The sequence below is a fragment of the Condylura cristata genome, unplaced genomic scaffold (assembly GCF_000260355.1).
Source record: "Condylura cristata isolate star-nosed mole 26May11 unplaced genomic scaffold, ConCri1.0 scaffold00034, whole genome shotgun sequence".
Taxonomy (NCBI): Eukaryota; Metazoa; Chordata; class Mammalia; order Eulipotyphla; family Talpidae; genus Condylura; species Condylura cristata.
Genome location: NW_004567135.1, coordinates 3,773,714 through 3,790,016, shown reverse-complemented (window position 1 = coordinate 3,790,016; position 16,303 = coordinate 3,773,714). Strand labels below are relative to the sequence as shown.

The 16,303-nt window shown below is 34.4% G+C and overlaps 2 protein-coding genes across 2 annotated transcripts; one reads left to right on the top strand and one right to left on the bottom strand.

The window, feature by feature from the left end:
* The first annotated feature begins 6,017 nt into the window (after positions 1-6,017).
* On the top strand, positions 6,018-6,965 carry LOC101634422 (olfactory receptor 6C2). The gene has a single exon (XM_004692477.2). It carries the CDS (start codon positions 6,018-6,020, stop codon positions 6,963-6,965), a length of 948 nt encoding a protein of 315 aa, XP_004692534.1.
* A 3,845-nt stretch (positions 6,966-10,810) lies between these two features.
* LOC101634192 (olfactory receptor 6C70-like) lies at positions 10,811-11,749 on the bottom strand. The gene has a single exon (XM_004692476.1). The coding sequence runs from the start codon at positions 11,747-11,749 to the stop codon at positions 10,811-10,813; it is 939 nt and encodes a 312-aa protein (XP_004692533.1).
* Between the last annotated feature and the right edge of the window lie 4,554 nt (positions 11,750-16,303).

Below are 16,303 nucleotides of genomic sequence, written 5' to 3'. Positions count from 1 at the left end.
TACGGTTCTTACTAGCCCTCCTGGATTTCTCTGCCCTTATCTCCGAAGCTTCTCTAACTGCCCCAAAGTTCCTGCTGTACTGTCCCTGCTTAACCCTAACTTACCATAGGGTTCAATACCCTAAAATGCTTTCCAGTATTCATACGCTTTCATTCTTACACACACACACGCACACGCACAATCGCTCAGAATTATTGTGGCTATTGATTGAATGGTGTGGTTTTTAATCATGTTGGCACTATCTAAAATGTGACATAAATCGTTCCAATAAGAAGCAAGAAGGTTTTCTAAAAATATTAAAATTCCATAAGGATTGAATAATCTCACTTCTGTATATTTACCTTGAAAAATACACCAATTTAAAGAGATCTATGTAGTCCCGTGCTTATTGCTGCACCATTTACAATAGCTAAGAACTGGAAACAAGTGAAGTACTAAGCAATTTGAAAATGGATGAAGATGTCATATACATAATGGAATACTATGCAGTTATAAAAATTTAATCCTGCCATTTGAAAAAGCATAGATTAAACATAGAAGAAATTACAATTCACATTAGTGAAATGTGATTCAGAGAAAGGAAAACCCTGATGGTTTCACTTACATGTGGTATACAGAGAAAACAACAAACAAATGAGTTAACTTCGGTGGCACTGGAGAAGATGATAAGTACCTCATACTGTAATAAAGAAAATAAGGAACCATCAAAACAAACCCTAGAAGTCTGTATGATTAAGACAGCCAGAGAAGGTGGTTCAAAGCTAGTTACAAAGCAGAGACCGAGAACAATGTGCCACATTGGCGGCAATGAGCGCTTGGTCGTGGGTGATGTGGCAGTAAACATTTACAGAAGTTTGAACTTACATTCATAAATATATTATAAACTACCTTTACCTCATAAAAACAATACAATTTGAATATTGAATAAATAAATAACAGGCTGCAAATTTAAACATTCAATTTGACATCTTTGTCTTTTAACTGGAATATTCACCATTAAATATTTTGCAAAAATAAACATATTTAGGTTTATTTCTAAAAATCTTTAGAACCAAGTAATATATCACCAAAGTAGGGTAAATGTTCCACAGGAAGTTACATGAACACCATTTATTCTATATCACACAGGATTAAAAATATCTGTCTTTTACAGCTAAATTTGTGTTAAAATAATCATTCTTATTAAAAGTATAAGATTCAAGCAAATATGAAAATATGTATGAATAGTTTATTCGTAAAATTACAACCCTGTTGCTGTTTTGTATAAACTTACTCTCAAAAGGAAATCGGGAAGTATCAAGATATATACACATTGGTGCATTCTAATATTACTTATAATAGGGGGGATTTTAAATGTGCCACAGAGAGTTGATTCACTATGAAATACCCATAAAGTGTGACCATATTGAGATATGTAAGCTGGTTGTGGAAATGTCTAAACTAATAACAAATTGTTAACTTTTGTTGAAAATAAAGATTTCCTAAGAGTAACAAATGTTTAAAATTATATTGTTAGGCAAAAAGGCAAGTTTCTAAAGTTAGCATATATCTGATGCATTTATATTTGAGGTACATTTCAGATTTAAATTGTTAACAGAAAATATTTGAAATATAAGTACTTAATAATATGTGTATATGTATATATCACATCATATGAAGGAAAATTTCTTAAAACAAAAGATACATAATATGAAATTTTCTGAAATGAAATATGCCTCTACATTACTGATAAAGTATATAGTAATGCAATTATTGGTTATATTTGAATATATATTTGTCTTACCAGTATTGGTTACAAAAAATAATTTTCATATCCTAGGTTTCACTTATATATTCAACAAGAATATATCATTTCTAATAATTATGGTTTCACATTTCATTTATTCACTGTGAGATGAGCTATATTTGTTTGCTAGTTCATAAAGAATAACTTTAGTATGCATTATTAAAATATATCTTTATGCTAACATATTGGGAATAATAAAGAAGCATAAAGGTGAAATTTGAGTCATTTCTAAATTTAGATGTATACCAGTTACTTAGCTCACTGTAAAATAAGTACTTTCTAAAGGAAAGTCTAGCTGACCTATCTCAAAAGTTCTAATAATCATGAAATTGATGCATCATCTGTGGAACCAGATGTTTTCCTAAAAAAACTGATTCCCCTCAATGTTGTGAATGATAATATGTGGATCATATGAAAATGTACACCTGAAAATGTTGGTTTATTTTTGTTAAGCATCCCCCCATCTCCAAATACCCATTTATCATTCCACTGGGTCATTTCCTCAAACTTCTCCTGGGACACAGGTCTCATAATCAACCAATTAAAGTATATTTATCAACACTGCTCTAGGGCATAATTCATTAGTGCCCTATTACTATTTTCCCAAAAGTCATTAAGAATTTGTCTCAAATAATGTTTCTGCAGTACTGTATATTCCCAAAGCAAAACAGCAAAAGAGTGAGGTGTGTTTTCCTAAGGAAAATAAGTGAAAATGGTTTTGTGTGAAATATCAGAAGAATCTATCAAAAATAAGCCTAGAATGCTTTTCTTTCATAAAAATAAAACTTTGATCTGAGCATTGCATGTCCAGATAGTGGTGACACTATTTCAGGGGCAGTGGTGGAGAAAATAGGAGGAAACTATGCCCCTGTGTTCAGTAAGAATAGCAAGGTCTTTAAGAAGGAAGCAGGGAGAGCACTATTTCTCCATGTAGCATTGACCTATTGCTTGTTTTTTGATTTTAGGTGACTGAACACCTTAGTTTGGATCCAATATTAAGCTCTAACCATCAATCTTTTGACAAATTGTAAGTATTCTCAGTCTGTTCCTATTTGAAGTTCCAGTTTCTGTTTATTATCACAGCCATTACTACTACTTATGCTTCCTCCTCCCTCTCTTTGCCTCTCTCATATACATGTATGCCTCAATTTATATTTTAAATGGAGTTCCCACAGTCCTAAATAATGAAGCATGGATTATATGAAAACGAAAGTGTCACCAAAAGAAAGTTTCCATTATTTACCAAGGTGATAAAAAGGCTTAAGTGTTTAACTGAGGTAAGTATGTGACAAGCTGTCTCTAGAAAGCTTGGGTCAGTAGCTTTGCTGTGTCTTTATATTAACTATGCTGAGCTTGTAACATTAAAACAGAGTTTTTCTTTAATTTTCCTGCATCCATTTTCTGGTGCTGATCTCTGTAAGCCACAGCTGGCTTTTCCAAGTGTACCTGATGAGACTTTATCAGGTGGCAGGAAGGAACTCATTCTTAGAGGACTCACTGCATTTATAGGAAGTATTTGAAAACAAACTATGAATGATTGAAGAAATATTCATACAATTATTTATCTCTCCCATAGATATACCATTTCCTTCAAGGATAGAGAAATTGAAACCCCAAGAGACTGAGGTTTCAAATAGGAATTCATAGCTACCATACAAAAATTAAATTTGGTGAGTATAATCTGAAATTCTCATCATGCTTTTTAAAATTAAATGCAAATGTAACTAAAAGTTAATGTATTAAGTATATCATTCATTTAAAACCTTGAGTAGTTGTTATATCTCAGACACAGTTATTGTAGCAATGAGGGATATAACAGAGAACAAAGCAGTCCCTTGTTTTTAGAGTTTATTAGTGATCCCAGTGATCCAATGACCCTAAGAATATTAGGATGTTTTTGAACCTTTAGAAGGTCTTCATATATAACATCTGTGTGACTTCCTGTGGATTTTAATGAAAACTATATAAAGTAATCCCTTGAATGAAGAACACTTTTTGTCAAAGAAAGGGTACTGAGGTTTGAGAAGAAGGCAAGAAAGCTAAAGAAAGCATTCTAAAATACACCATCTCTCTTAGAGGAACAACAAACCTATAAACACAGTCAGTGGTATCCACTTTGACAAAGAGGACACAGAAAGTAAACTACTTTGGTTTCTATAAAACATCATAGGGGAAGTGAATTCTGGTTAATGCCCACATCTCCAGAAGAGAGATTATTAGAAACAGTTCAATGAGAAAATAGTAGCAACCGATGGAGAATTATAATATTAAAGATAAAAGAAGGACTAGTCAAAAGCCAGAGGGAAAGGCTGGAAAAGGAGGATTTACAAAGTTTAGAGCAGGGATTTCAAATTCAATCCTTTTACTTAAGAATGTACTCAAAATTACAGGGTAATTTGAAGGAGACAGGGAAATAAAACTGTTGGACCAGCTGATCAAAACAAGCATTAAAGAATACAGCTGAGTCTCAGCCCACAGATAACTCTTATGTCAATTCCCACTCATATAATGCCTCACATGCCATCCATAGGGAATGTAATAATATATAAAATATAGTCTTTACTTTGGAGAAATATATAGAAATATAGAAGAGAAATGTAAGTATATTGAAATATACTGACATATTTTTCAAGACAGGGAGGACAAGTGTTTACAAATAACAAGATCAAACTTTCATATTCTGGAAGGATAAATGAAGATTCCTTGAATAACTGATATTCACAAAGTCTCCTCAAGGACCGACAGGCAGGCACAAGTCAGCTTTTGCACAGGAGACAGTGTGGAGAATTGCAACTAGTCAATGCTGTTGCAACTAAAGTTATGAGGGAAAAAAGGAAAGGAACTTATAAATACTGAGGTAAGAATATAAGGCAGGTACTGTTCATTAGGTGTCTTTACAAAAGAAATTGATCTTTGTGAGAAATAGTTTCCAGTGGAAGAGAAGACTTGGGGAGGAATAAGACTTCACTGTGAGCAGATAGAATATGAGGTGTCTTTAGCACCCAACAGGTGGTAGATATGGTAGTGTTTTTCACTTGGAAAGTTTTGTTTTGGAGTTCATCAATTAAATGCAAATCAAATCAGTTTCACTGAGTGAATTTTATGCATGAAGAAGAACATGAGGTAAGACAAATCACAAACAGAAATCGGGAAGCTAAGGGCCTTAAGAGAGAACACTGGCACTGGGAAACAGCAACAATTCAAGCATGAATAGAAGATGAAGGATTGAGTAGGACATTGAGAAGTGAGATTTAAGGTTAGGAGAAAAATCATGATGAGATGGAGTTCTATGAATGACTAACCTTAATTTTAAAAATATGGGGGGGGGTGTAAAGCAAAGTAACTATAAAATGTGCTGTTTGAACAGTAAGAAAGTCCTTGAGGGCGTATTAAAAGCAGTGAGTGTTGAAATGAAAGGCTGTAGAGCCTGCAAGTCTAAACTGGTGATAGAGACACCATTGTCTTTTCAGCGAAATTAAGACCATTATGTGAAAACGCAGTCTGGAAGATTATAGTTGGTAATATTAAGCGTAGCTTTGGCTTCAGGGACTTTAAGAGAAATGGAAATATGGTCAACTGACTGAAAGATAACACGAATAATCCTGTTGTTTATTTCTTGATGGCAAATTTTACCCATGTTTGATATAAAATACTATCCAAACCCTGTCGGAGTTACGAATGAGAAACAGAAGAACAGAAGAAGAAAGAGACAAAAGAAAAAATTAGGAATCAGTGTTGAGTTGAGTTTTGTTGTGATTGTTGTTTGCTTATTTTCCAGGAGGAAACTGCATCTTTTGATAGCAACAGTGAAACAGGCTTCATGCCTTTAATTCCCCACTTATGCCCTGGTCATAGCCAAAGCTTGCCTTGGATAAAGAATGTTATAGACATGAAGCAATGTCACCCTTCCTCCCAATCTGTAATCCCAACTATTTAATGAATTACAATCAACAACCTTTGGCAATGTCGGGGGGTAGGGGAGAGGGCGAATGACTGACCTAACAAAATAATGATTGTTTTCACAATATCATGAATCCGGAGAGAATTATTTCCTGCTCATGCATACATGCTTCAGAAAGGCTGTTGGAACTGTGGTAATATTGATGTGAGAAGGAGTTTACTGAGCTTTTATATACTACATTTTGCTACAAATTCTTTATATCTACTTCCTCATAAAAAAAAAAAACTTCATGATTTTTATATGCCTGCTAGCAGATTCCAAAAGGCGGAGATGAAAAACCACACAGCAATAACAACTTTCATCCTTCTGGGATTGACAGACAACCCACAACTGCAAATCCTGCTTTTTATCTTCCTATTTCTCACCTACACATTGAGTGTAACAGGGAATCTTACTATTATCACCCTCACCTGGATGGACTCCCATCTTAAAACCCCTATGTACTTTTTCCTCAGAAATTTTTCCTTTTTAGAAGTCTCATTTACCACTGTCTGTATTCCTAGGTTTCTGTACAGTATGTCAACTGGAGACAATACTATTACCTACAATGCTTGTGCAAGTCAAATATTTTTTGTCATTCTCTTTGGAGCAACAGAGTTTTTTCTCCTGGCAGCCATGTCCTATGACCGCTATGTTGCCATCTGCAAACCCCTGCATTACATGACCATCATGAGCAATAGGGTGTGTACCTCACTAGTCCTCTGCTGTTGGGTGTCTGGTTTGATGATCGTTCTCCCACCTCTCAGCATGGGCCTTCAGCTTGAATTCTGTGACTCCAATGCCATTGACCATTTTAACTGTGATGCAAGCCCCCTCTTAAAGATTTCATGTTCGGACACATGGGTGATAGAACAAATGGTTATCATTATGGCTGTATTTGCACTCATTGTTACCCTCGTGTGCGTACTTCTATCCTACACATACATCATCAAAACAATTCTGAGGTTCCCCTCTGTCCAACAAAGGAAGAAAGCCTTTTCCACCTGCTCATCCCACATGGTGGTGGTGTCCATTGCTTATGGAAGCTGCATCTTCATCTACATCAAACCCTCTGCAAAGGACGAGGTAGCCATAAATAAAGGTGTGTCCGTGCTCACTACTTCTGTTGCCCCCTTATTGAACCCCTTCATTTACACCCTGAGGAACAAGCAAGTGAAACAAGCCTTCAGTGACTTTTGGAAGAGGATTGCATCTCTCTCAAAGAAATCACAACTCTGACAAATCAAAGTAATATGGGAGATGAAAGTCCTCTCAATATTTAGGTACAACTTCTAACTCATTTCATTGCTTTGTACCTTTCGTTTGGTCTTACTTATCTTTTTAGTCATTTATTCTGTATTCTAATCTCACATCTTCTGTCAACACCTTCTTCAACCAAACCAACCTCATATGTGAAACTAGCAAACATATTTCCAATCAATTAAACTTGTCTCCACCACTAACCTAGTCTTTCTTTTTAATGTGGTAGGGAAGGAAAATAGTAATATTCAAAAGCACATAAATTATATAGGAGGTACATTATGTAGTAATATTACTAGTCTGTTCTAAAACAAAGGCATTAAAATTAATATTGTAAATATAAGAATAAAATAAAAAAAATAAAACAGAAAATACCAATATCAAAGATAGATTAAAAATAAAAGCAAACAAACCATGACAGGATAATTAAAATAACGAAACCAACAAAGTGGTCATTCAGAAGATAAGCATCTTCATAATCATTATAAGATAAATTAGCTAGTTATTTATTTTCATGCAAGAAGTTCACTCAAGGCCTACCTTTAATATAAAATATATTTAAACACGCTATCCATCACATACAGACAGACACGGAGTAGGTACAGAGGAACATGGTGACACACTATATTTTAAGTGCTGGTGAAACACAACAAATACCTCACACACAAGCCAAGTTCAGTTAAAGGATTTTAAGAGCTTTCAAGTATAGCAAACCAGCAAGAATAGGAAAAGGAAGGAACTGCTAAAGGGCATAAAATACTGGACTAAAGAAGCCCTCCCTGGTGGCGCAGCGGGTTAAAGCGCAGCACTAAGAAGCTTAAGCCACTTCCACATGAGTTCGATTCCCGCCTGCCCCGGAGGTGACCACAGGGCGCGGCAGACCGCTCCTGACCCGCCCGCTGCTCCCCTCAGCAGTGTACTTTGTCGATCTGCCTCTTCTGCACCCCACTCTGTCTCTGGTGAATTCTCTCACCCTCCACATCTCTGGCCTGTACCCCAGTTCTGTATGAATAAATAAATCTAAAAAACAAACAAACTGAGCAGCTATTTTAAATATATATGGGAAGTTAAAAGTTCCTTTTAAATTATTGATAGAATTGAAAAATCACAATTTTCACTTTCCTACCCACTTTGTTTTGATTTTTATCAGTAGGGAAAAAATGCGGTTGTTTTGGAATCCCATATGTTGATATTCAAATACTTTCCTTCCAAATTAGGATTGTATTGTGTTTTGGTAAGTCAGTGAGAGTGACATTTGATATATATATACACGTTTGAGATTTCTGTAGCTTGTATGTGAAAAAAGATCATTTTCAAATACAGAGAATGTCTTTATATATTGATCTGTAACATGATATAACTGTGTTGGGACATGAAGGTTAGAATCATAGAGCTGTTTTAAACTAACTTTCCTTATCACAATAATTGCATGGGTCTAGAATACAACCAAAGCAGTTACTAGCAGTCCGCACAACTGTGTAAAGCATCCTGTGTCCAGATTTGTATTTGAAATTCTTTTTTTTAGGTAAATTTACATTCAGTGAAATGCACAGGTCTTAAATAACCAATTTGAGGAGATTTGACAGATAGAAGCCACATTCTTACTAAATTCATGATTGATGAATTAATCAATTGCAGGTTTCCACTTTTGACTTATGGGTTACTTTGGCCATGATTTCTACAAGAAAAATAATTGCTAGCTGTAAGCATGTTTTTGCCAGGAAACTTTCATTAAAAATACTTCATTGCTTTATTGTATAGAAATCGTACAGTCACATATTCTGTAGTCAGGAATTTTTACATAAAGTAACAGCACATCTTATTTCCACACCTTGCTTTCTGGCATCTCAGAGGAAAGACTTGAAGACAAATAGCTGGTCATCAAGAGCTGGTCATCTCACAACAGGCCCAGTAGTAGGGTCTGACTGTCAGTTCAAGACCTCTGTTACTTAGTGGTTGTTGGTTTATTACTTGGTATTATGTTTATAGGGGTAACCACTATATATTTCAGAGGTATTCTTTTACAGCCCTGCAGGGATATGGTATCATGCAGGTATATGTTACCATGCTAGACAACTGTGGATGTCTCATGCTCCCCAACTCTTCCCAGGCCCCCATAACCTTAATAGTCAGATTTCTTTGTTTGGTTTTGTCTGCTATGCACTGATCTATCTCATCTTAAGATCAAAGTTGACCAGTAATATTGATCCACGCACGTTTTCTTTTCCCTGTTGTTAAAATTAATTGACAGAATATTGACTGGGGAATTATATGGTATACATAACACAAACGAAAATATATACCACTGGCACATACAGAACATGGAAGAGGATGTTTCCTAGCAGTCTAAGCACCATCACGGTGTGAAGCCATTATCATCATGGTATGTACGTCAGGACAACCATGGACAGGGCCTCTGTGTGTGCTGAGGGCTGACACTTGGGAGTAAATTGAGCCACTTTTGGGGAAAATGAAACATTTTATCTTTAAAGTCATTTAAATTTTAAGAAATTGATTTGGTGCCATTTTCTGGGAGAAACTTGTACAGAATTAAAATTGTTTTTTAAGATTTATTTATTTATTCATACAGAACTGGGGTAAAAGCCAGAGGTGTAGGGGAGGGGAGAGGGGAGAGGCTCCACCTGAGACAGAGCGGGGAGCAGAACAGGCAGATGGACTGAAACACACTGCTGGGGGAGGGCAGTGGGGAGACTGGAGAGGTCTGCTGGACCCTGGGGGTCACCTCCAGGGCGGGGATCAAACTCACGCTGAAGAGGCTGCAGCTAGGTTGCAGTGCTGCGTCCTACCCTGTTGTGCCACCAGGGAGGGCCCAGAATTAAAATTTAATAATTGGGGCTTCCCTGGTGGCCTAGAGACTAATGCTCAGCACTATCACAGTATCACCACGGCAGCCTCAGTTCCACCCCCCGGCCAGGGAGGGACCCCCAGGGCAGCAGATCTCGCCTGTCTCCCTGCTGCTCCCCTCAGCAGTGGATTTCAGTAGATCCACCTGCTCCCCACTCTGTCACAGTGAATCCACTTACCACCACACCTCTGGTCTATACCCCAGTTCTTCTGTGCATAAAGTAAACAACTAAATCTTAAAGAATAAAATAAATAAAATGTAATAATTAAGAGTATAAAATTCATTACATAAACTCATTTATACAATACATTCGTTGACATATTTAAGAGATTAAAATTGCTTTTAGAGTCTTTTAAAAGACTGGAAATCAACTACTTATGCCTTCATTCATATTTTATTTTTTACTGCTATCAAGAATCATCTACCTAACATAAACAAAAAATAAAATCACATATATTAAATGTATGATTCATTTTAAAGTAAATTGTGCTTTTTTACTATGTTGATATTTTACATCTTAAAATAAATAATTTTATAAGACATAATTCTACATTATTCTTTTAAAATTCAATTTCTCCTGGAGCATCTTAAGTATATTTAATAATGACAAAATTTATTATATCTAAGAATATTTAGAAGCATGTATTTTAAGTAAAACATGGGCCATATTTAAAGTACTTAATACATCCAGTTCTTTGCAAACTTATCTTCTATAATACAATATATTATAGACATATTCATTCTATTCTAACATGCTTTCAGAGAAAATAAAACTTGTGATCATCTTTACTAGATTTCATGCTGAAAAATAGTAAATAAAGTTAAAAAGAATGTATAGAATGGAATTTCTAAACTCAGGCAAGCCAAAGTGATGCAAATACTAGATAGCAGCTCTTAAACCAGAGGTCAATATAAATTTCATTCATATTTTTACTTTAATTATTTCAACCATACAGTACTACTTGTATAAAGCACAAACTATCTTTCTAAATGCAACTCTGAGGGCTTCTTTCACTTGCTGGTTCCTCAGAGTATAGATAAAGGGATTCAGCAAAGGAGCAACTGACGTATTGAGAACAGCTACTCCTTTGCTTAAAGTCGCTCTTTCATTTGCTGATGGCTTGATGTAGATAAATATACAACTGCCGTAAGTGATGGAGACAACAATTATGTGAGAGGAGCAGGTGGAGAAGGCCTTTCTCTTTTGCTGAGACGAAGGGAATTTCAGGATTGTCTTGATAATGTAAGCATAAGAAAGGACCACTAATATCAACGTGATGATGAGCGTCAGCACAGCCAAGATGAAAACTATCAATTCCAGTAAATGGGTGTCTGAGCAAGCAAGTTGCAGGATAGGAGAAATATCACAAATGAAATGATCGATGACAGCTGAAGCACAGAAATCTAGGTCAAGAACCAGAATCAATGGAGGAAAAACGACCAGAAGTGCAGTTATCCAAGAACTGAGTACAAGCTTATGGCAAACTTGGCTTCTCATAATGGATGTATAATGCAAAGGTTTGCAGATGGCGACGTAGCGGTCATAGGACATAGCTGCGAGAAGAAAAAATTCCGTAACCCCCAAGAATATGTAGAAAAATAATTGAGATATACAGCCATTATAAGAGATGGTCTTTTCTCTGGTTACAAGGGTGATTAGGAATTTAGGGATGCAGGCACTTGTGAATGAAATCTCCAGGAATGAGAAATTACGAAGGAAAAAATACATTGGGGTCTTGAGATGGGGAGCCAGTAAAGTAAGGACAATGATCATTAAGTTTCCTATCATGCTCAACAGATAATTTAGAAAAAGAAAGGAAAAAACTATAATTTGTAACTGAGAATTATCCGTCAGTCCCAGAAGGATAAATTCTATCTGCCTTGTATAGTTTTTCATTTCTCTTTTGTGATCAAATAAAATTCTAGAAATAAAGAGGCACAAAAACAGAACAGTACATGAGCAACTTTATATCCATGTAACTTCATATGATATATAGAAAGCTCCATACTCATAAACATACTCATTTACAGTCAGATTCTTAGGTTTTTAGATTTCATATTGAAATGTTATTTAAGTCACCACGGTAGCTTCTTGCAACTTCTCTGTGAACTGCTGGTGAAGACATAAGAAATGAAAAAAGGAAAGAGAGTTTAATACCACAACAAAATAAGTACTAGTTGAATTTAGGGAGAAAATAATACTGAATATAAAGTAAATATAGCCACATTTACAAAAAAAAATGTAAGATGCATGGAAGGAAAACAGTGGTAATGATTGCTGCGCTATCCTCTGCAGCATCTTGGTATTAAAAATACTAACTGCTGCTATTACTAAAACATAGCATTTCATTTTAGTTTTCAATTATGTAACTCTAGTCATAATTCTTCAAACTATAAGCATAGAGTACATGATGTTGAATAAGTGCTCATCTGCTGATTTCACTATCCAGATTCGGATATACTGCTAACAAATTATTTTCTTTATGTTGTTAAAACTTTTAAAGTTTGTTTCAAATTTCTATAAAAATCACAGTGATTCAAGCATGGCTGATATATTCCATTTAAAACTGTGGCTAATATAGTATTTAGAGAACATACTACTAATAATGTAATATAACTAGCTTAGAATTCCTATTTAAGTGTTTATTTGAAAAAAAAAAATAAGAGACAGACCGCTGAAAATTCTAAAGAAAAAATATACATCTGCGGGGCAAAGACATACAGAATTATAAGCAATTATTAATCAAGCCAAAATAAATCCTTGGAATGTGCAGAATTGAGGCGACCAGCAGAGATGGGTGAGTATAAGCAAGTGGGGGAGGAGCCCCATGGCCAGGGTGGAGAGTCCCGGGTGCCTCGATGTGGGAACAGGTAAGGACATTCCAAAGAGACAGACCCTAAGACATGGTGCTATAAATAAATGTGTGTCAATTAAAAAAAGTAAAAAACTAAAATAAAATTTTAAATAATTGTATCCGTTGGTGTAATTGCATTTGAATCCTTAAGAAATTACAAATATATTTTAGTCACAAAATGTTTTATATGAATTCATGAAGCTTTACAATGACAACATATGGTACATGTATCATTTCTGAAAATGTACATAATGATATTAATTAAAAATCAAGTACTCTTGAAGTGAAATATTAAATTATAGTGCATTTATATGTCATTAAAAAAACTAGGCTTAAACACATCTACCAAAAGGCACCAGCCAATAACGTGTTTTGTTTAAAGCTTCCCTAATTTATTATTCTATTAAAAAAATAAACTATTGATGGATTCAAAAAACTAATATATACTAGGGCCATATTTTCAGTTAAATAAATCTAGTAATGCACTTCATTTTCTTATTACCTGATGAAACTTTGTTACAAATTTGCAAAAACAGGCAAACTTTCCCCAAATAAACTTAAAACATAAACACCAATGGAAAAGGAAAAAATAAAGCTATATTATGTATTATACAATGTTTTCATTATTTTGAGTAAAAATACTTGATCTATACACTTTCTTATTAATTAAAATTTGTCAACTAATGTCTTTGCCTCTTCTGATTTTTTCTTTTTATTACTGAATACACTTTTTTCCTCGACATGATTTAGCTCATTATCTCATATGAGATATTTATTAGAAATTTATATTATATTAGAAATTATAATATTTTAATAATAATAAAAATATAATATTTCATATTTCTTCTCTCTCAATACTAATTTTCTGAGGTATTATCTCCAGGCTAATGTTGGAAGTGAAAAATCTTATGGAACTATAGATGAATTTAAATCTTTCTTTCTTTATCTCATCTTCATTTGGCCCTGTTCATTTTTAACTATGTCCTTGCTCTGTTAAATAGATACCTCTCCAGAGAAGACATGCAGATGGTAACAGACACATGTACATGCCCATCATCACTAATCATCAGGGAAATGCAAATGAAAACCACAATGAGATGCCACGTCACACCAGTGACAATGGGCCATATCAAAAGGGTCAGAAAGAACAAGTTTTGGCAAAGATGTGGAGAAAAGGGAACCTGTTGGTGAGAATGCAGACTGGCCTGGACCCTATGGAAAGCGGTGTGTAGAGTTCTCAAAATACTAGAAGTGAATGTGACATACGACCCAGCATCCCACTCCTAGGAATCTATCGAAAAAAATGCAAAAATACTAATTTAAAAGGCACATAATTCTTGTAGCTCCATTGATAGTTTATAAGACATGAAAACAACCTAAATTCACCAAAATAAATGAGTGGATCAAATCACGAAGTTGTGGAATACTCGCGGGGATACTACTCAGCCATCAAAAAGGTTCTTGCCATTTGTGGCAACATGGTTGGGCTGCAAGTACTTATGCTAAGTAAAATAAGCCAAAAGAAAAAGGGTAAATACCATTTATACATGGAGTATAGAGAAACCAAACAAAGGATCAGTCAAAAACAAAATTTAAAACCAACCCTTGAAATTTAGCAATAGATAGTTGGTTTTCAGAGGGGGAAGGAGCAGAAAGGGGTGAAACGGTAATGGAGAAGGGTGAGGAATACAGTGGACTAAAGCAGAGAAATGTGAGTGTTAGTGGTGAAGTTCTATGGTGACTACCCCTGTGGGGGGAAATCCTACCCAATCAAAACACTAGCAATGCGTGAAATAGTTACTCCAATAACAATAAATTAAAAAATATAACTTTGCTCCACGTTCTACTTTTTTTTTACAAGATACATCAAGCATTCCTGTATGTTCATTGTGATTATTAGAGTAATGTCAAAACCACAGGTCAGGTGTTTGTTCTGTAACCAGTACAGATTGTGTAATCAATAATTCATCACTATTGAGCTATCATTGTCCTGTGTCGACCAGATTAGCAATTTCAAAAGGTATTTTTCTGACAACGCATTAAAACATGATGAAGATATCAAATTTACCACAATTTAAACATTTTAAAATTGTTTCACCTAGAAAATTAGAATCTACCTTGTGTTTTTGTAAGGATTATAATTGGTACACAGTATTTATGATTTGTAGTCTTAAATTTGTATTATTTTTTAATAAAAAGTTTGCAACACACACACACAACATGTGAAGACAACTTTCCAGGGAGATATTTCTGAAACATCTTGGAAAATGCATTGGAAAAGTATCTTCCAAACTTGTTTGATTAACATCTAGAGCTGTTCAAATTCTCTGTATCTAGAGTGCAATAGAATGACTGTCATTCCTGGCACAGTTCTGCAATGCAGGGTGTGATCTAATCACTAAACTATTAGCAATGCAGAATCGTGGTTTTTCCCACAGAGGGCTCAGAAGAACTGCAACAATACTCCAGAGTTTCCGATAAAACTCTAAGAAAAAATACTCTTTTTCAAAAGAAGTTAAACATCTGTCCACATATGCAATTTAGGAGGTATTTGTAATTATTAAAATTTAAAATTAAAATAACACCACATTTTTTTACTTACCATTTGCAGTATATACTGGTATCTTTTTCTCCTTAGGTCCAGATTAGGGATCAATCATAATGAAAGATAGACATTCTCACTGGAAAACAATGTTTAATTCTGTAAGCAGATAAATTCATAGCAAATAATATTTTCAGCTAATTCAAAGAAAGAGCTAAAGTGTAATAATTTTAGAAATGTAATTTTTCTTCACTCATATATATCTTAACATTAGGTAGTATCTATAAAAAAGCTTTTCTAATAAACTACTTTTTTTGATACCATGTAATTAAAATATGTGTTACCAACTAACTCCACATCACAAACATTCAGAAAGATCATCATAACTAAGATGATTAGCTTCAAACTTGGGAAATGTTGGTGGTTTTAAATTATATATATTTAAGGAGTGTTTGTTTCTTTTCAGCAAATCTAAGGGGATAGTGCCTCAAGAGAGAAAAAAAAGAAAATATTCAAAAGATCCTATAAAACACGTGGTAAACTTTGTTTTCATCATTTAATTGAAAATACACTTATAATTTCAAGTTTGAGACTACAAAGTTAGAATTGTTTCTTTTAAAAATAATCATTTCAAGTCAATAATATAAACATTGCAGACTAGCAGATTATTTGGGGGTTGTTAATATGGTGTTCCAAGAGACCAAGGTAATTTCTTTTGAGAGTTTTTTTTCCCCTCAGTATGTGAATCTATCACTAGAAGAACAGCATGCAGATAGCTGACACAAATACTATAGCAGCGTTTTCTTTAAAGTAATTGTGGTCAATAATGTTTGTGTGTGTTCTTTAGGAATATTTTTTGTAGATTAAAGAAAATTTTCACATTAAAATATTACTTAGCCATAAAAATAAAATAAATTCAAGGAACACAATTATATAATATACAAATGAAGGCATAAATATTAAGGGTTTATCTTATCACAAAATAAAGACAAAGTTAAAAAACAAAACTTCTGCATTGCATTATGATTTCATGAGACCACCACATCTTCTAATC

Bases quoted from the DNA above. Each gene is read 5' to 3' on its own strand.
- LOC101634422 (XM_004692477.2), top strand. From the start codon at position 6,018: ATGAAAAACCACACAGCAATAACAACTTTCATCCTTCTGGGATTGACA.
- LOC101634192 (XM_004692476.1), bottom strand. From the start codon at position 11,749: ATGAAAAACTATACAAGGCAGATAGAATTTATCCTTCTGGGACTGACG.